At 44.8% G+C, this 21474-nt stretch overlaps 1 protein-coding gene across 3 annotated transcripts in view; it reads right to left on the bottom strand.

Annotated features, from left to right (window-relative positions):
* Window positions 1–21474, bottom strand: part of LOC109433115 (ATP-binding cassette sub-family G member 1) — a 214966-nt gene that overhangs the window by 10472 nt on the left and 183020 nt on the right. For all 3 annotated transcript variants that reach the window (XM_029855594.2, XM_029855588.2, XM_062851161.1), the window contains 2 exons: window positions 9423–9661; window positions 1703–2016 (listed from right to left, as the gene is read on the bottom strand). In XM_029855594.2, the coding sequence (XP_029711454.1) occupies window positions 1703–2016; window positions 9423–9661 (553 nt within the window). The remainder of the gene's footprint in view (window positions 1–1702; window positions 2017–9422; window positions 9662–21474) is intronic.

Here is a 21474-nt window from a genome sequence, read left to right as displayed (position 1 = left end):
ACTGATGTTTTATGGCTTCTCAGTCTTGACAAAATCATAATGCTGTTATTTTATTTTGTCCGATGTTTAGGTCCATTCGAATCCTTCTTCAGGGACTCAATAGTTACCGTGTTCTCGTCCAGTAGGGTTCGGCAGAACCTGTAACTGTCTGTCGCATGGATCGAGTTTTCCCGCACAGCCAAATTAGGCTTATACTCGCATATCAGTTTTATTTGTTAAAAGTAGGAATTGAAAAACGATTGAGAAACAATTGAAGTATGAAAACTCGTTTTCATGCAAAACAATGAAAAATCGCCATAATTTGAAAAGCATTTTGATCATTATAGATTACTGTGCACCTGAATACATAACTGTGAAAAATATTACATTTGCTACAGAATTGTTCAGTTTTGTGATACAGGATACACAAATCCATTATGGGACTGTTATGCGGGTACTTTCAATATGGGACGCCTATGATTTGGTATTTTTTTCACACAATGACATTAAATCCGCAATTTTTATTATGGTTTTGAAAAGTAAGTTGAAAAATCCATGGTGAAAAGTCAAATGGGACTGATATGCGAGTCGGGGCATTATAGTGTGCCATAAAATAACTATATAATGCAAAATAAATAGGGTAAGTGTTCCAATTATGGCTATAGTACCAATTATTCGCCATAGTTGATTTTCACTCTTTAACCTTTCAGGACGCGTGCCATCATGCAACCGAAACTGCACCGCGCTCACGCTGTATACGACGAACGAGGTTTTTTGGCAGTGTTGTACTTTTTACAACAGCGTGCGTGCTGAAGGGTTAACGCTATAAATCTACAAGAAAAAAATTGTGAGCAATAGATCACGCTCACAAAAGATGGTTGCACTCATTGAAATTCCAAATTTTGCTCAAATTATGGTAGAAATAAATCATTGTCCTTAAAATTTCGGCTTCCTTGCACCATTTTTCGCCATAGTGTACCATAAGCATAACCCATAAGGAATGCATGCAAATAGTGCGAAAATGAACCGAATTAAAAAAATGTATATAACTGGTACAGGGTTCCTATAATTGGCACACGCTGTAATAAATACTAAAAGTAGCTTTGGCTCCGTTTTTATATTTTTCCTGTAAAGTATGGAAACTAAGCTATCTTCCAACATATTGATGACATTCGTTGGCATTCTTGTTATTTTTGTACAAATAGTTTTCCTTAAGTAGTCCCATAATTGGTACACGCACCCTATATGGTCTAATTTTTTTACATTTCTAGAAAAATATTATTGTAAAATATGGATGATTTTCCCTATACTCGATTTTTTTTTTCAATCGTATTAATTGACTCAGTGCTTTTTTTAAACTTTCCTGATCTATCCAACTGACATAAGAAACTGGAAATGGATATTTTTTTTGCTACTCACGATTTCAAGTTTCAATCCATCTGTTGAGCAGTTGTTTTGTAGGTAGACTTTTGTCAGCAAATATCGTAACTTTTGATTTTCGCTTGAAAAAGTCCACTCAATCCGATCAAAAATTAGGCCGCGAAAATTGCGCTTCCATGCTCCACATGATAAAATCGAAGCTCGCTCAGATCTACCATCCAAGCAAGTGAACAACAGCATTTAATTATAGTCACCTACCGAAATCACAGAAACAACACGGTACAACTACTCCGGACATACGGCCACCGAGCAGAATGAGAATATAGAGCACATCGATACATACCCAGTCGCGGTACAGCTGAATGTTGCATCTCCTCATCAGGATCAACAGTTTGGTGAATTCGGACGGCCTTCGAAGCGGCACGGACTGCTGTTTGGCACTGCACACGTCACCGGTCTTCACCGTCGTCATCGTCGTCACCGTTGTCCCGTGATAGACACCGGCAGCGGCTCCGTTGTGATTTCTGTCATACGCGAGATAATGGGGCAGCGCGGCCGTTCCGATGCAGGACTCCGGTTTCCGCCAGTGGCAATCGATGGCCGCTTTCGAGAGGACGTTAATGAAATTGCCGTACTCTTTGTTCGCCACCTCCAGCACTGGGTTCGGTTGCCCGGCCATCATCGAGGGGTTTTCGAGGGCGGGCCACATGGTGGGATGCAACGGTTTCATGGAACGGAAAACAGAAAAGGTGTGCTCCATTTGATTAGTTCTTCCTCGCATCATGATGTGTGAAGAGGGCAGTCGTACGGTTTTGAACATGTTTCTCATGGGTATATGCAAGGAGTTTATTAAAGGGATTCACGTTTATCTCTATGAAGAATCAAAATCGACATGGGTATCGGGTAACCATAACTTACAAAAATCATTTTTTTTTAACTGTCAAGCTAGAACAACTTATAGTGCTACCATTTGGAGCCGGCCGTCCATTAAATATAGACTCATGATGCCCACAGGATTGTGATGGCCAAGACAAGAAAAGTGATGGCTCCTACAGAGCAAACTCCAGAGATATTGGAGGGGATCATTGGAGGACTTTTCCGCGTCATGATCCTAGTCCTTGGCCTCCTTTCGTAGGACAGCCGGGGACTGGGGCTGGCGATGAGGAGAGGGTCACCGATGTAGAATTTGTGGGTATAGCAAAGTCCCTTAGCGTAGGTAAGGCCCCAGGTCTGGACGGAGTTCTGAACCTGGCCTTAAAAGTAGCTATTGCAGAGGCTCCCGAGATGTTCAGGTCTACTATGCAGAAATTCCTGGACGAGGGAGTTTTCCCAGAAGTATGGAAGAGGCAGAGCCTAGTTCTATTGCCAGAGACCCGTCGACAGAACGGCTTCCGGAAGAGGAGTTCGACCGAAGTTGCAATCCTGTCGGTAACAAAAAACGCCGGGAAACACTCGATCGTAAGAGAAACGGGATTCGCTACTTTGCAGTAGTGACTCTGGATGCACGTAGGCATCAGTTCTTGATGTGGAGTTGACCGTGCTCGCCTTCCGAGGAAAAAGGGAGTGGTGAACATCACTCGGGAAACTGACTAAGCCCCTCTCTGAAGCAATGCCTTCTTGGTGGTTCCGGAGAGACGAAGAGTTTGATGACCATGGGAATGTTGTTTAGTGGGTCGAGGAGAAAGTTGTCCTGGCTTTTGCTTTTGTTGTAAAAGACGGCCTTAACCCCACACTACCTGGATCTTCCTGGTGTCTGTTGAGCAGATTTTGCCCCTATGGTTAAGAAGGATAAAAAGACCCATCTTCATTACGTAAGAGATTACGACGGGCAAGAAGCGCCCGGCAGAGGTAGGCGGACCGTTAAGAAAGAAGGAGACAGCCAGCGCGAGTAACCTGGTTACAAAGCGTGCAAGGGGCAAGGAAGCCAAGAAAAGGCCAACCCCAAACGCGTTGGTCTTCAAGACTGAGGCGGATACATTTTTTTTTCTGTTCGGATGAGCCACTGCGACCAGTATTTAGATCTTTTGTGGCAATACCTGTATCCTTAGTATTTAGTGCATGTCGTATTACTCCAGCTTCATTGAGAGGCAATGAAGCATTGATTTCTGCACAGATCTTGTTTTGTTACCTCAGAGGTTCGAGAAATCGAATGTGATGAAAAAGTATCGTTTTCACAGGGATTATAATCCTAGCAAAAGTGCACCCTTAATCACACATAATCGATTCTATTTCTGAGAAAAACAAAACGGTAGAACTGATATTTGTTCATGCATCGGAACTCTGGCTTCATCCATGTCTGTGGAGCGGACCTGGTGTGATGGTTAGAACACTTGACTATCACGCCGAGGATCTGGGATCGAATCCCACTCTCGACAAACTCACAAAATGTGAGTTCTTCCTTCGGAAGGGAAGTAAAGCGTGGGTCTCGAGATGAACTAGCCTAGGGCTAAAAATCTGGTTAATACAGATAATAATAGTAATAATAATTCATCCATTTTTTTTTTTTTTTTTTTTTTTTTTTTTTTTTTAATTTTCTTTATTTGGAGTAGGGAAAAACCCCTGGGAGCGGAATTTTTTTTTTTTTTTTTTTTTATCTGTATTAACGAGATTTTTAGCCCTAGGCTAGTTCATCTCGGGACCCACGCTGTACTTCCCTTCCGAAGGAAGAACTCACATTTTGCGAGTTTGTCGGGAGTGGGATTCGATCCCAGGTCCTCGGCGTGATAGTCAAGTGTTCTAACCACCACACCAAGTCCGCTCCACTTTTGCAATTTTGTTCATAGATTTATCAGATTTTCAAGCACAAACCCCCACAAAAGTTTGGAGGTTGAGGTTTTGGCTGACTGCAAGGTCACGACCCGCATATTGGGAGTTAGCTGGGACCCTAAGGAAGCGATTGAGACATGCGAATTGATAATCCGTGTTGGTTTACTAAAAAAATTTCATGAAATACGGATTTTGCAATTTTGTTCATAGATTAATCAGATTTTCAAGCACAAACCCCCACAAAAGTTTGGAGGTTGAGGTTTTGGCTGAGCGGAGCGGAATTCCTTTAATTAATTGGATCACTTCTCCAAGAGGCACAAAACCTACTCTTCTTTTCAAATTTAGCCAGTTGCTTCTAGTTTAGTCCCAAGAAAACATTGATAAACCCGAGGCTTAAGGCTAGTTGCGAAACGCTGTCAAATTACAAAATGTGTTCGGTAATAAGAATCCACATGAGTCCTTATATCACCAGTACTTATCAGTCCTTAGTAGGTTATTACACAATTAGATACGCAAAGCATGTTTGTTTTCCTTACATCAAGTGTAGTCTCGGCGAGGACAAACCGGGTCTTTAACTATCCGTAAGGCAAAAGAAATGCAATTCTAGAAACTGTCACTAGTAACAAGGGCTTTTTACCATACTTATTACCAAAACGCATTACCCTAGCTTAACAAGTTGGATGTCATCAGGGTTCAGTTTGGTAGATCTTACTCCGTAACGCAACCCAAAAGGGAGATCTACCCACGTTACGGGCTCCGTTGAAGATCGAGCATGTTTTAAACACCCTCAACCATTCATCCCTCAGCACGGGTCGCCTGACACCTTGGATTGGGGTTCCCTGTTTTGTGGACTTTTACCCCCGGAACAGGGGGTCCGTAGTGCTATTCTAAGCCGGCAACTACACGGATTCATACGCTGAGGTGTTGAGGACCATGAGGGCGAAAACCATCTCCCTTTCCTGGATGCGGATGTGAAAGGCATCTGGCGCATTAGGGCAGGAGAGATCGTGCTAACGCTGAAGAAGGATGCGGCCAAGATATCTCCCTAAGGCACTACTCTAAGAAGTTCTGGGTGAGGAGGAGCAGGTGAGAGCCCTGACAGCGGAGGCGACTCTCTAGTCTTAAAACCTGAATGAGATCACCGACGCAGAGAAACTCCCATATCCCAGCCTCTCTCGTGCAGCAGACTGAGGTGGAGTGCATAAGTCCACCTGCGAATAGGCCCGATATGGACCCGAATTTTACCGTGGATCCCAGTAATGCAGGTTAACAAGGCAGCTGCAGTGGGGAAGATCAGAGGTGTGCTTCACTTGCTGCGAGCAAGGACACAAGTCGTGGGCGTGTAAGTTCCCGACAGGATTCTGCAGGAAGTACGTAGTAGAAGGACACACGATCAGGGAGTGCAACTCGACTTGTGGGCCTAAATGCCCAGGCACGCGGGTAGGACAGAATAGTCGACGAAAATGCATGTTACACAGCTGAACCTCAACCACTGTGGGGTCGCACAACAGTTGCTGTGGTGGCAGGCTTGGAGTCAAGTACAGATATCACCCTACTAGCGGACCCATACCGCATTCCTCCCGACAACGGGAACTGAGTAGCGGATAAGGTAAAGCAAGTGACGATCTGTACAACTTTTTATGTCGAGCGAAGGCTTCGCAATGGCGAAGATCAACGGTGTGCACTACCAACCGCAATTGCTATACTCACAACCTACCCAAGTAACACAGAAAACATCTTTGAAAAATAAATTTGAAAAAGATGTTGTAGTATAGTACTATAATCGAATCTGAACACATCCTATGTTAAAATCATGTTTTAACTATGTTTAGCAATAACAAGTCACTGAAAAACCTTATCAACCAAACCACAAGTTAGAGTAACGTAAATTGAACGTTGATTGCACTAGAGTTTTGAATCATTGTCTTTCTTCAATTCAAGATGATATGAAAAACATCAGCAGGACATAGTTATAACCTTTGGGCTGGAGCATGTTAGGAATACGTTAAGTTTACGTATTAAATACGTTGGTGTATAAGTTTATCAATTCGCTGTCTCTCTTCACTCACTTGAACATTATTTATAGAAAATCATTTGCACTTGAAGCTTTCCAACTAACCCAACACTAATATTTTATGCTTTGCGATTGTTGATTGTCTGGACTTGATATTTCGTTGTCGTTCAGGCTCCAAATTTGCCTAACGGGTATAAGAATATTATCTAAAATTCTTGGCGATTGCGAAAGCCGCTTTAGTCCTAATGGGTCGGCAGAGGAAAGTCACCATTGAATTTCACCTCAGTGTCAGGCCTTATATGTCATCTAAAATCATTTAGGGTACTTACGTGGCAGCTAAAACTCACTTATGAACAATAATTTTGATTCCGCGAAACATTACAAATCAAAACATTTAGATTGGAGTCAGAAACTGCACTACAACTTTGTTATTGTTATACTAATGTTCAAAACAGGTATTCAAAAACAACAATCACATCGTTGTATGCTATTTGGAAAAGGATCTTGAAAAAACGTAATTATGATGTTTTTTCAATGTATTTCAATCGATTCAAGTAGTATTCGACAAACATGTTGTTGTGATGTACAACCGATGTTATTCAAACGTAATTTTAATATTCTAGGTTTTTTTTTCCTATCAGGACTGATAGATTACAGTGCTTGCTAAAAAGTTTCATACTAATATTTGTATACATAGCCGTTTGTTCATGTACAGATTCCAATTAAAAAAAAAAAATATCTAGCGCAGTTCAAACATTCGAAGAAGTGATTTAATTTCCTTATTTATATGTAACGAATACAATCACATCTTTAGTTCAAATATTAAAAATAGCATTCCAAAACTTCCAGACGGTGCTGTGACAAGTAGTCACCATATTGCATGTCTGAAAATTTGTTCGAAATCTCACAAAAATCAGAGAGATGACCAAAACCTCCCTTCTTGATATCGATCTGATGGAAAGCGAATGAAAGCATGGAAGGCGAATGTGTTTATTTCACCAGAAATTTTGAATGGCACATGACATTAAGTCATAGTGACCGAATATCGAGATGGTAAATTACAAATGAAATGCAAGGCTTGAATATTATTTTCAGCCATTACGAAATAGCACATAAACAGGTGTCACAATTATTTGCGGTGTTCATTTGATAAATCGTGATTTTTCTGCTGCCAACAAGTTTTTACGATGCCGCTGAGAACATATTCGATACTTAATGTTATGTTATAATAATGTATTGAAAAACATCTTTTGTAACATCATGAAGATGTTTTATAAGCCGCCATTTTTTGCGCTTTTTCGGTGTTATAAGTGTACGAAAATAAGTTTTTCATAGTAAGAACAAAACATAGACGTTTGTATGAAGCATGTATTATATACATTATTATAACAAGTTGTGTTACTTGGGTAAGTAACAATTTGATGACCAATTAGTCTTGAAGAGGCTTTGAGGAGCGTCATAAAACCTTATATCTTTTATTTTGGTTTTGTGGCGATTCTAAGAACCTCTTAGTCTATTTGACTAAAAAATGTTACTTGGGAAACCCTTACCCGGTGGCCGATACACCTGTTCTCATCTATGCTAGATTCGCTATCTAGCGCACTAATGAAATTGAGTCCCGTGGTCATCGGTAGAGATATCAACGCCTGGGCAGTCGAATGATGTATCCACTCGACTAACGCAATTAAGAGGCTAAAGCTGGGCTCTACCATCTGGCAATTCGATGCAGGATGAAACACGGAGGAGGATGACCGCAATCGAAGGTCATCGACAGCCATTTGTATGGCTGACTTCCCGCTTGGACAAGCCAGGATTCATGGAGCGATTGCTCATGGAACGTAACACCGGCGATTTGTTTAGCGACGATCTAGCCGGAAGCTTAAATAGTGCGTGCGATGTCGCAATGCCAAGGCGATCCTTACCCAGGAATGGACGCAAACCGCTATACACGTAGAGCTGAAAGGAGGAAGCAAAGCGCGCCCGATGAGGGTAGAATTTAGCTAAGTGAAGCCTAGAGGGTGGCTAATCTGGCACAAAACAAATAGCTAAAGGCATGTAAACAGATGTGCTTCGATAAGCTTTACCAGGCAGCCAGTACGACCCCTTTGGGTGATGCCTACTGGGTCATCAGAAACAAAACGAAGGGCACATCAGCATTCCCAGAACGCTTCTCTGAGATGCTGCTTGTTTGTTGAGGAGTGAGAATCGTACTTGAGCGACAGAGAAAATGGAGGGGGAATGAGTTAGCCCCCTCCTCTTCCAAGAGCTTGAGTCCAACGGGAAAAGAGGACAACTGATGGCGGTAGCCTGTGGAACGCTTACCAAAGAGAGTGCTTATGTACGCCCCTCTCGAAGTCATCCGTAACGGGCGTACCGCTAAGAAAAGGGAGAGAAAGAATGATGTTATAGTGGGTCGATCTTTCAATCCTACACATCTCTAGGAACCACCTTTTGGGTGTCTGGTTAGTCGATTTCCTCATTCTATAAAGAAGGAAATTTTGTCCAACATATTTTTTTTTTCAAAGAAGCGTAGGCTTAGGCCAGAAAGTAATATTCATCTATATATATCTATATATATAAAAATGAATTTCTGTCTGTCTGTCTGTCTGTCTGTCTGTCTGTCTGTCTGTCTGTCTGTCTGTCGGTCTGTCTGTCTGTCTGTCTGTCTGTCTGACCGCTATGGAATCGGAAACGACTGGACCGATCGGTGTGAAATTTTGCATGTGGGTGCTGTCGGGGCCGGGGAAGGTTCTTAGCTTGGTGTGGGATCTCTGCGGTCTCTGGAACGGGGGGCTCCCATACAAATGACCTTGCGGGGAACGTCCCTATCGAGCTGCACGTCAAAAAACACAGTAGGCAGGCAGTACGACGTTTGCCGGGACAGCTAGTTATTTATAATAATTCTGACATTGCCATCCCTGTGACATGCCCCTGAAAAGTGCCAACATGTTCGCGGTGTTGAAATGATTTGCAGTTATTTGGAAAACGCAAAAATCATTGCCATAATGCTGTGGTTGCTGTCAGCGCAAGTGGCATCATATCGCAACGGAAACAAATGTACTAATTGTATCAACAGTTCTGTTTAATAGCCAAACAACCGCTAATTCTAACACCGTACATCACGGAATCGAGTTGTCGTCGTTAAGATTGGGTTTCAGAATTTTGAAATTCCATCGACTCTGCGGTCCCCTGTATGCTTTCGATTTTAACACCTTTGTTTATGCTGCAATTGTCCTTAACACATACACGCACTCATATACGCCCCCACAGTTCAGATACTCACGATAATCGGCGGCGTTGTGATACTGCGGACACTGCAGGCCGACGGAGCGCAAATAGGGAACCGTGTTGAGCGCCGAGCCCTGGTAGACGCAGTGTCCTTCGGCCAGCACGTACACATGATCGAACATCTCGAACACGGTGGCCGACGGTTGATGGATGGTGCAAACTATTGTTCGGCCCTCCCGGGCCAGTCCCTGCAGCAGCTTGATGGTGTACAGTGACGAGGAACTATCCAGACCACTGTCGGAGCGTGACGTTTCGTTTGAAAAGCGCGTTGAATCGCGTTGATGACGGGTGCCACAGGCCAGCCAACCGTCCGTAGGGCATTTCGCGTGAAGGTGACAATCCACAACCGGGAGCCATGAAATGAAATTGAATCAGATTTAAGTGAAGATTTTAGTGCTGGCGGCCATGCTGACGCTATCTTATTCATTGCTGGACGTGATTTTAATATTTGTTGAAATATTTTTAAATAATATTTAGGTTTACGGTGCTATTGATAATCCGACAAAAATAAGAAAAAAAACAAACAGAGCTTCATTTCCTTGTTTTGAGTAGGATGAAACAGTAGGGTCTAAACAGTTGGAACAATCAGTCTTCCTACAACGTTACCCAATGTAACGTGAATGGCTACTATCACAACATCACAACATCGGTTCTTAAGGTGAACTCCAGGTTCATTTGGCAAATCTTCAATACCCCAAAAGTAGGGTCTGTGAACATTTGGGCAGGGTCACTAGTTTAGGACACTTGCTGCTAAATTTCAGTAAATTTTAATCCAATTGACTTCACAATTAGAAACTGTACGAGTCTCACCGTGTCCCAAGAATCAAGTCAATTGGTTCGAAAATTACTTACCTATAGCAGCAAGTGCTCAAAATAAGTCCTCCTGCCCAAATGGTGCCAGACCCTATGTTGATAAATTCGCAAGGTTCCAAGTGGGCATTCACCAAATAACTGAGGGATTGCTGAGACACAAGCTTTTCCCTGTTGAGATGTAAAGTCAAGAAGAGCGAATTGAAAAAGATAAACAAGGGGTAGTAGTAGAAGAAGACGAAGAAGAAGAAAATGTAATAATAGTGAAAACAGCTTTCAAAGGTACTGTTGCGGTGATCACGATACCTTAAAAACTAGTTGACCTATTTGCAAACTTTTTTTTTCATTGTTCTTATTGTAAATCTCTAAGTACTGAACAGTTCACTTTTCATAAACAAATGCATAACTGGAATAAAAAATACTTTACATTTTTTACACCAAAAACGAAGATATTTTCGTTCAACAAGGATTTTTATCGTGTAAAAAAATTCGTTCAAGAGAACCGTTCAATACCTCCAGATTTTAAATTACGTCACGCAAAAATCAAGCATTTTCAAACCCCCTCCCCCCTATGTCACACTTTTTGTATGGGACCTCTGAAATTTTTGTATGAGTCGTCACACTTTGCTGAAGTTGAAACGAGTGGGGTAAGATGAAACGACGGGTTAACGTCATGTTATCCAATTATGATAAACAATTCAAATGCCATAACACATAGATTTTGACTCAAACAATCTCTTTTGGTGAACGAACATTTTACAAATTGTATTGAAATCTTTTTCAAAACTTCGCGTTTCAACTTGCCCCGGTGTACCTTACGAACAATGAAAAAAAGTTTGCAACTCGGTCAACTAGTTTTTAAGACTTGTGATCACCACAACGGCCCTTTTTAAAAACATCATTTCGGGATAATCGCGTTTAAGGTTTTGCGCTTTGCCTAGTACCCTTATGGATGGTGCGCGCTACAATGGGCTGTTACTTTGGTTCTAGGGCTTCAATCTATTTGATATTTTGAACGTGTATTCACACGCGCCAACTTGTGACGTAGTTGGGGGGGGGGCAAAGCCTCTCAAAATCAAAGAAACTTGGAAAACATCGACGCAGCTCATCTAGTTTAGGCATATTCACGTGAAAACTAGTGCATTCAGCTGAAAAAAGTTGAATATGGTCCAATTTTGGAGAGGCTCGCCCCCCCCCCCCCCCCCCAACTACGTCACAAGTTGGCGCCTATGCGTGTATTTCATAGCTAGCATATTTTCAGATTATGCAACACAAGTTTGATTTTTTTACCCCCCAAAGGTATGTAACCCTTTAACATAGACACCTGCCCAACCTTCATATGGTATCTGCTAGAGAGGAAGAGGAAGTGTTAGACATAATGCTTTGCTCTAGTAGAATTAGTCACGAGCTGACCAGTTGGCATGTGTCAGATGAAGAATCTTTATCTGGTCATCGCCTATCATCACCATAGCTTGGGTCCCTTCACATTGCTCAATTCCGGGCAATGAAAAAGTGGACTCTCTGGCTAAGGTGGGCGCTAGCGCAGGCGATATTTACGAGCGTCAAATCACCTTCGACGATTTTTTTGCATGGGCCCGTCAGGAGACCTTGATCAGCTGGCAACACAAATGGAGAGATGGGGAGATGGGTAGGGTAGTAGTATGGGACGCGCTTGTATGGAAAAAATAAATCCTCGCTCCAGTCGACTTTTTAGATCCCATTTAGGTCCCATATGAACTGTACAAAATTTCAGCGCAATCGGTGAAACTATAATTTAGCGCAAGCGGTTCAAAGTTTTCATAGGATTTACTATGGGAAAAGTTACACTTTCAAACAAAAAATCCTAGAGGTCACCCTTTGTCTTCTTAATTCAAATCGATCTACGCTGCTTGTAGAAAAATCATTTATGAAACTTTCCTTCGAAGACCGCAAAACGATTGGATGTTTGTGGAAAAAGTTATTGATTTATTACCGATTAGTGATCCAACGAACGGCTTTTTGCTTTGTTTTATCAGCAGCACTGCTGCTGCCGTTGTTGCATGGGGTGGCGGGCGGCATCACCACCCCTAGAAACAGCAGCAGCCAAGGCAGCAGCTACAGTGCTGCTAATAAAACAAATCAAAAAGCCGTTCGTTGGATCACTAATCGGTAATAAATCAATAACTTTTTCCTCAAGTATCCAATCGTTTTGCGGTCTTCGAAAGAAAGTTTCATAAATGATTTTTCTACAAGAAGCATTGATCGATTTGAATTAAGTAGACAAGGGACGACCTCTGGGAATTTTTATCTGAAAGAGTAACTTTTCCCATAGTAAATCCTATGAAAACTTTGAACCGCTTGCGCTAAATTATAGTTTCACCGATTGCGCTGAAATTTTGCACAGTTCATATGGGACCTAAATGGAATCAAAGAAGTTGACTGGAGCGAGAATTTGATGTTTGTCCCATACTAATGGGTAGATGGTTGCACTCCATCATTCCACAGGTGTCGAAGAACCCAAGTAACAATTTCATTGCTGATTTGTTTTGTTTGATTGTTATTAGGGTTTTATTACAGCAATAATTAAAACTCGCAGTTTTATGACTGCTTTTATGAAAACCATTGATAAAATGTTTCATAGTATACTTGAAGATATCCATAAAGACAGATTTTAAGAGTAAACAAAACTTTCCGATTTGCAAACCTTCTGGCAACCATTATTACCACAATAAAACTGTTAAAACTCTCAACAGATGGCGATCCGTTCGATTAGTAACGACATCCGTTGGTGGAAAAGATGAACTACGAAATTTCTAGATTTATTGCGGTTATCATAAAAGTAAACTTGCTTTCGTTTTATTTTCGCTGATTATGGTTGTCGCCATATTGAAGAATTAGCTAACGTGAATGGAAAATAGTTAATTTTGCTCAAATTCGCAATGAATTGATAGTTTGCCACCATTTTCATAACATGCTCACATAATTAAACTCTCTCTGCTGAGTTTTCTTGTGATTCGGGATAGTTTTACTAAATAAACAAATTGATTTTTTTCATTCCAAGATGATAATATTCACTATTTTTGAAGCGCGTTAATTTTATGATTCTGCCACCCCAATATTCACGGTAAAATTGAATGCGCATAAGCCAACCAACACAATAACAACTAAAATATTACTTTGAAATAACCGCTTCTACTTACGAATGACGTATCGTCCTGAACTTTACGTGCCATCGAAGAAGCTTCTCTGCATCTTGAGCTGTCATAGTTTTTGTTGAAAAAAAAAAAACAACAACAATCGAGAATGGGATTTTTTTCTACTAGGTTTTAAAACGGTTTTATTGCTACTCTTAATGCGGTTTGCAAAACCTCTCCGAGAGTGGTCCACTTAGCCGAAAGATGCTCTTAAAGAGGTTATCAAGAGGTTTTGATGTATAAATCAGTTTTATTGCGAGTTTTATAAAATTGGTCATGAAGATGGTCTTGTAGAGCCGAACAAAACTTAAAATGTTACTTAGGAAGCCATGGTTCAAAGGGTTGGATTTAGGCCACGATTTCATTCGTGTGATGTGTCGGCTGATGTCCAACCACTATTTGTTGAACGCACATACCTTCCGTATTGGGATCTCAGAAAGCAATCTCTGTGTCTGTGGCGTGGCTTACCTGGATATCGAACATGTCGAGTGGGGATGCAATGAGTATCGCGAGGTCAGATCTGAGCTGCACGAAATTCTCCGGGTCCGAGGAAAACAACATATACTTAGAGAAGTGTTGGCAGGACTTGATTTGGAATACATGAACCTGATTTGCCAGTTTTTGAAACGTGTTGATGTCAGAGTTTGATGTAGTACGTTTCTTGTTTTCGTTGTCCGCCTTTAGGTTTTGTTGTTCGCCCCTGTCTGTCGTCGCCCCCCTTCCGTTTGTCCTCTTCTTGTCGTTGTCTACCGATAAAGTCCTTTCTTTTTGGTTCCGTTACAGATATGGACAATTTGTTCCATCAATGTTTATAGTATAAGTTAGCAAATAATTTAGTTTTAAACCCATAAATCCGTCCTTCCCAATTTTATTTTATTCTTTTTTTTTTTCTTCAATCCTTAACCTCGAAACAGCCGCGAGTATTTCGGCTTCCCAAACTAACATAGTTTTAAGGCAGTAATAAATTGTAAAATGTAAAATCATTGTAAAAACAAAAGATTTCGGCTCAAATATGCCCACGTGGCGCCCGAGCCTTCCAAATAAACGAATAAATAAAAAAAAAACATAAATTAGTAACCATAGATTGAAAGTCTAGCGACCCCCCTTTTGTCGTTTTGGTTGTTCACCTTTTTCCTCGAAATCCGTTTGTTTGTATCGTTAGGGGCTGTTTATATACCACGTAGTCTTTTTGGGGGGAGGAGGGGGGGTCTGGGCAAAGTCTACGCTTCAAACAAATTTCAAAATTTTTGTATGGACAAAAGTCTACGAGGGGGGGGGGGGTCTGAGATGGCCAAATTTGGTCTACGTGGTTTATGAACAGCCCCTTCCTGGTTGTCGTGAGCTGAATATCAACGGAAAGCCCCCATAATCCCATCCTCCTTAAAAAAACATGTTCTCTCTAACGGCGAGTACAACGGTTCCCCAAAACTTACATAGCATAAATAAAAAATCCTCTTAAAATGTAAAATTTATTTCAAATGATATTGGCTCCGTTATTCCCAAGGCGCATAAGTCTTCAAATAAATGATTAAATAAAAAAATTAGAAGTTTTGGAATCGATAGATCCAGTTAGATATATATAAACGATATAAAAGTTAAATATTTGGCAGGATGTGTAGACTGGACTACTGAATAACAGTCCTCGCTTTTATACCGATTTAGTTGCTGGATGCTGGGCGCAATAAAACTGATTCTGAGTATCTTGTGAAATTGTTTTGTACACTGCGAAATACTGTACTGTACATATCTCACCGTGCCCTAAAATTAAGTGAAATGATTTATGCATGTAGAGTTATAGTGGAATCAGTGTTGTAGTCGTGGGGAGGGGGAGGTTGGTGGTTAGGGTTAAGCCATCCCCCCCCCAAGAGCCAAAAGTTGTAGATCAAATTTTCAGTATCTTCATTCTACATTGCTGTTTAAGAAATTTGAGTATCTAAAACGTCAAAAAAGTATTATTGATCATCGAAAACTACTCCCAGAGCAAATTTCTGGCTACGCTACTAAGTGGAATGTACCCAAAATAAGTCCCCTTGCCTAAATGGCCCCATTACATTCCACTTGTAGAATGTGGAAAACCGCGAAGATGGATACGTCGCACGACCATAGTTTTGGAGGTAAACCTCGAAACAGGGTTCATTCCGATGGTCACCATAGGGCCAGAGCGGGTTTGAAGGCCTATTTCTGTCCTGCCGGACAGCTACCATCTGACTGAAAAACTTTGCCAAAGACACCAACATTCTATCTAGCAAAGCATTTCTGGAGCTCGATTTGAATAGGTCGTATGTGCTTTTGCCGATTAAAAATTCGATCAGTTGGATTCGCTTATTATAGCGAAAACCGTTGAAATTGAGCAAAGTTTATACATACAGCAGAATCCTCACAAAACAGGCTTTCTGTTCCATCATTAAAAGTTTGCAAAATATCTGCCATATTGCTACTATGACTAAAATAAACTGATCGAATTTTATATCGAGCACATACGACCTATTCAAATCGAACTCCAGATTTGATCTACAACTAGATTTCTTTCGCCGTAACGGGACACCATTTGCAGAACACTGTTTTCACGCGAGCGTAACGCTGCGCTTCCGAAACTAAATCAAGAATATTTCCTAAACTATACATTTCTCAGTAAAACTCACTTCGGCAATCTTGTTCACATCAATCCAAAGAAGAAATGTCTAGAAGACTCTATTATTCGAAACCACATAACATAGCGGATATACGCATTTACGCATTTGCGGCTGACTGGATGCAAGGCATCTTAGTGAAGGTACCCAAAAAGGTGACCTGACTGTATGCGATAATTGGCGGGGCATCATGTTACTGTGCATCGTTCTCAAAGCCCTCCTTAACCGGATACAGGAGAAGATTGACGCAACTCTCCGACGGCAGCAAGCAGGATTCCGTGCCGGACAAGCAGTAGAGAATATTGAAAGCTTCCAATATCTTAGTAGCCAAATGGTAGCCGATGGTAGCACCCACCAAGATCGACAGAGGTGCACGGATCAAGAAGGCGAGGGCTACTTTTGCGGCAGCAGGGACGAAAGTCCTGGGGCCTGACGCACCCCCTCGCTTGCGAGTCAGCCGCGTAGTCGCCGGCTAAGAATAGGACTACTAACCCCAATTCAAGGTGTCAAGCGACCCGTGCTGAGGAATGAGTGATCGAGGGGGTGAAAAAGATGCTCGATCTTTAACGGAGCCTGTGGGGTACCTGGGCACCCCCCAAAGTAAGCTGTCCCTTACCGCGTTAATGCAGGGCTCTGGCGTGGTGGACATTCTTTCCCGTGCTACTCGTGGGATTTAATCATGAAGTCAAATAAAAATCAGAATCTAGGTGGAAATAGTGGTGGGATCAACCCCTTCGCAAGAAGCGGGCTGATGAGATCTCCGACAAGGAGAAGTGAGGAGATAGGCGCTGGGAGTTGCGTACGCAGCTCAAGCGTGGGTGCTCCAGTCCACTTCCCGGCAAGCCAGCCGGTGGAGGTTATGGACGGAGCGTGGTTGTTGAGGGCCGTCAACCGAGGATCCAAAGGACGGTCCGCAATAGAGGTGGCTGAGCAGCAGCTTGGCAAAATCATCGACTTTGCGTCCACTAAGTCGAACATAAGCAAGGACCTGAAAACGGCCTTGCTTCGACTTAGGGCGTCGATCGACGATGCCAAGCAGGAGCACGCGGCACTCGCGTTGCTGACTGCTGCAGCAGCGGAGCCTGCAAATGAGAAAGTGCCGAAGTTTACCCAAACGGAGGCCTTCTCCTTTGCAGGAAGTCCGAATAAGGCGGAAGCGACTGCTCGCGACAAACGGGGCAAGCAATCGCAGAAGCGGGCGAGGCAACCGTCAGGCGAGGAGCTGTCTGGCGGTGCCCGCAAGGCCAGGCGAATCATTACCCCGAAAGTCGGTAATAATGCCGGAAGGTCGGACCCCAGCCAGGGTTCCCGGAAAGCTGGGAAGGGTGGGCCTGAAAAGGCTGGCCCGTCCCGGAACGATGGGAACAAGGGGTTGCGACCGCTAGTGGGCCCTCAACAGCCACAGAGTAGGGCGATCCAAGGGGAGGACCCCCCTTGGACGAAGGTAGAGCGGAAGAGGAAGAAGAAGGCGAATCCGCAGGTAGTGGCACAGGACGCCAAGCCAAGGCGTAGGAGGGCAGGTGCCAAGCGCGAGAAAGGCGACGCTATCGTCATCAAGACGGAACAGTCCAAGTACTCGGACGTCTTGAAGATGATGCGAAGCGACGCCAAGCTTGAGGGTCTTGGAGCCGACGTACGCAGTATTAGACGTACTCGTACGGGCGAGATGATCCTGGAGCTGAAGCGCCAGAAGGAGCACAAGGGCGCCGCCTATAAGAGGCTGGCAGAAGAGGTCCTTGGTGAGGGTGTGCAGGTGAGGGCTCTGACACATGAGGCGACTCTGAAGGTCAAGGACATCGATGAGATCACTGAAGTGGAAGAGCTCGTCACGGCACTGCGGCAACAGTGCGATGTGCAGGTGGCCACCGCAGCCGTTAAGCTACGGAAAGGGCCAGCAGGGACACAGACAGCTTTGGTTCAGCTACCTGTGGCGGACGTCAAAAAGTCCGTTAAAGTAGGGAGCATAAAGGTGGGTTGGTGTGTATGTCACCTGACATTCCACGAGCCACCAGAGGTTTGCTTCAGGTGTCTGGAACCAGGACACAAGTCGTGGGACTGCAAAGGCCCCGACAGGCGCAAACTGTGCAGGCGATGCGGCGCTGAAGGTCATAAGGCCCAAAGCTGCACGAGTCCGCCCATCTGCATGATCTGTACCGGGAAATCCTCGAACAACAGACATCCGATGGGTGGTCCAAGGTGCCCGGCCTTCAAGAAAGCCGCAGTGAACAACAAATTACAGTGCAGGTAACGCAGCTGAACCTGAACCACTGTGATGCGGCTCAGCAACTGCTTTGTCAGGCAGTTTCTGAGTGGGAGACGGATATCGCCATCATATCGGACCCATACCGAGTACCCGCCGGCAACGGCAACTGGGTCGCGGATGGGACCAGAAAAATGGCGGCGATATGGACGACGGGTAAATACCCCGTTCAGGAGTTGGTGTCTACTACCTATGAGGGCTTCGTGGTCGCCAAAGTAAACGGGGTCTTCTTCTGTCGCTGTTATGCGCCTCCGCGGTGGCCGATCGAGCAGTTCACGCAAATGCTGGACCGCTTAACGACCGTGCTAACAGGGCGAAGGCCGGTGGTAATAGCGGGCGACTTTAATGCCTGGGCCGTGGAATGGGGAAGCCGTTTCACGAACCAGCGGGGTCAGATCCTGCTAGAAACACTGGCCATCTTAGATGTCGACTTGGCTAATGTCGGTACCAAGAGTACCTGTAGTCGAAACGGAGCGGAGTCAATTATTGACGTGACCTTTTGTAGTCCTGGCCTAACAAGTAGTTCGAACTGGAGAGTAGATGATGGCTACACTCACAGCGACCACCTGGCGGCTCGCTACAGTATCGACTACAATAACAGCAGACAGCGGATAGAAGAAGAGGCGGCTAGGCCAAGGCCAAGCCCTCGCAGGTGGAAGACATCATACTTCGACGAAGGAGTATTTAGGGAGGCGCTCTGCCGTGAGCGAAACTTAATCGGTTTAGACGGCGACGAGCTGGTAGCGGTGCTCTCACGTGCGTGTGATGCGACCATGCCTAGGCGAGTCCACCCTAGAAATGGGAGGCCACCGGCTTACTGGTGGACCGACGCGATTGCGGACCTGCGCCGCACCTGCCTACGGGCTAGGCGGCGGATGCAGCGAGCACGATCAGAGGAAGAGCGAAACGAACGGCGGGTGGTGTTCGCCGCTGCAAAAGCCGCGCTTAAGACCGAGATAAGAGCAAGCAAAAAGGCCTGCTTTGAGGGTCTCTGTCAGAGTGCCAATACGAACCCGTGGGGTGACGCCTACAGGATCGTTATGGCCAAGACGAGAGGTGTGATGGCTCCTACAGAGCAATCTCCAGAGATGTTGGAGGGGATCATTGGAGGACTTTTTCCGCGTCATGATCCTAGTCCTTGGCCTCCTTTCGTAGGACAGCCGGGGACTGGGGCTGGCGATGAGGAGAGGGTCACCGATGTGGAACTTGCGGGGATAGCTAAGTCCCTTAGCGTAGGTAAGGCCCCAGGTCCGGACGGAGTTCCGAACCTGGCCTTAAAAGTAGCTATTGCAGAGGCTCCCGAGATGTTCAGGTCTGCTATGCAGAAATGCCTGGACGAGGGAGTTTTCCCAGAAGCTTGGAAGAGGCAGAGCCTGGTACTATTGCCAAAGGCGGGGAAACCACCCGGAGACCCGTCGGCATATAGACCAATATGCTTGATTGACACGGCGGGGAAGGTGCTCGAAAAGATCATCCTCAATAGAATGTTGCGGTTCACCGAGGGCGAAAATGGTCTTTCGAGTAACCAGTACGGCTTCCGGAAGGGGAGGTCCACCGTAGACGCTATCTTGTCGGTTACAAAAACCGCCGAGAAAGCACTCGAGCCTAAGAGGAGGGGAATTCGTTTTTGCGCGGTAGTGACTCTGGATGTAAGGAATGCGTTTAATAGCGCCAGCTGGTCTGCTATTGCCGATGCGCTCTTGCGTCTGGGGATACCGGAGTACCTGTACAAGATTCTCGGAAGTTACTTTCAGAATCGTGTACTAGTCTACGACACGGAGGTGGGTCGGAAGTGCTTTCACATAACCTCAGGAGTCCCGCAAGGTTCCATCCTGGGTCCGGTGTTATGGAATGTCATGTACGACGAGGTGTTGAGGTTAGAGTATCCAGTGGGAGTGGTGATTGTCGGATTTGCCGACGACATTACGCTCGAAGTCTACGGTGAAACGATCGAGGAGGTAAAGTTGACTACCAACCACTCGATCAAGGTTGTGGAGGCGTGGATGCGGTCCAGAAAACTGGAGCTGGCTCACCACAAGACAGAGGTGACGGTTGTTAACAACCTGAAGTCGGAGCAGCAGACGGAGATCAGTGTAGGAGACTGTACTATCCTGTCAAAGCGCTCCGTCAAACACTTGGGCGTGATGATCGACGATAAGCTTACCTTCGGTAGCCACGTCGATTATGCCTGTAAAAGAGCCTCCACAGCTATTGCGGCACTGTCCCGGATGATGTCCAATAGCTCTGCGGTGTACGCCAGTAAGCGCAAGCTTCTGGCTAGTGTTGCTACATCCATACTTAGGTATGGCGGCCCGGCGTGGGGCACCGCGCTAAGTACTAAATGCTACCGACGGAAGCTGGAAAGTACTTACAGGCTTATGTGCCTGAGGGTTGCGAGCGCGTACCGCACCGTGTCACATGACGCTCTCTGCGTCATTACTGGTATGGTGCCTATCAGCATTCTTATCAGTGAGGACATGGAGTGCTTCGAAATGCGCGGCACAAGAGGCATACGCAGGACTGTCAGGATGGCCTCTATGGTCAAATGGCAGCGCGCGTGGGACAGTTCCACCAAAGGAAGGTGGACCTATAGGTTGATACCGAGGGTAGATAGTTGGATTAATAGGCGCCATAGGGAAGTCACATTCCACCTGACACAGGTCCTTACAGGTCATGGTTGCTTCCGACAGTATCTACACCGTTTCGGGCATGCGGATTCTCCCGAATGCCCAGTGTGCAATGGTTTAGAGGAAACGGCGGAACACGTTTTGTTCGTGTGCCCGCGTTTTCGCACAATGCGTGACCGCATGCTTGCCACATGCGGGGAGGACACAACTCCGGACAACTTGGTCCAGAGGATGTGTAGGGATGAGTTTGGCTGGAACGCCGTTTCAACGGCTATTACCCACATCGTCTGGGAGCTACAGAGGAGGTGGCGCGTGGACTCGGAGAATGGCTAGTCCAGATGCAGTACAAGAGGTGGTCCAGGGGTTCGGAGTCGGCTTCGTAGGTCATACCGGTGCCCTGCGGTCGAGATCGACCCTTACAACGATTAAGTGGCCGCGGAGAGGAAGTCCCGGTAGCGGTGCTGTCGTGGCGTCGGTCTACTGGGTTGGATCCAAGCCCGCGGTTGGAAAGGGGTCCCCGGCAAGGGTCGGGGCAGGTGGAGACCCT

The sequence above is a fragment of the Aedes albopictus genome, chromosome 2 (assembly GCF_035046485.1).
Source record: "Aedes albopictus strain Foshan chromosome 2, AalbF5, whole genome shotgun sequence".
Lineage (NCBI taxonomy): Eukaryota > Metazoa > Arthropoda > Insecta > Diptera > Culicidae > Aedes > Aedes albopictus.
This window is presented reverse-complemented; position numbering and strand designations above follow the sequence as displayed.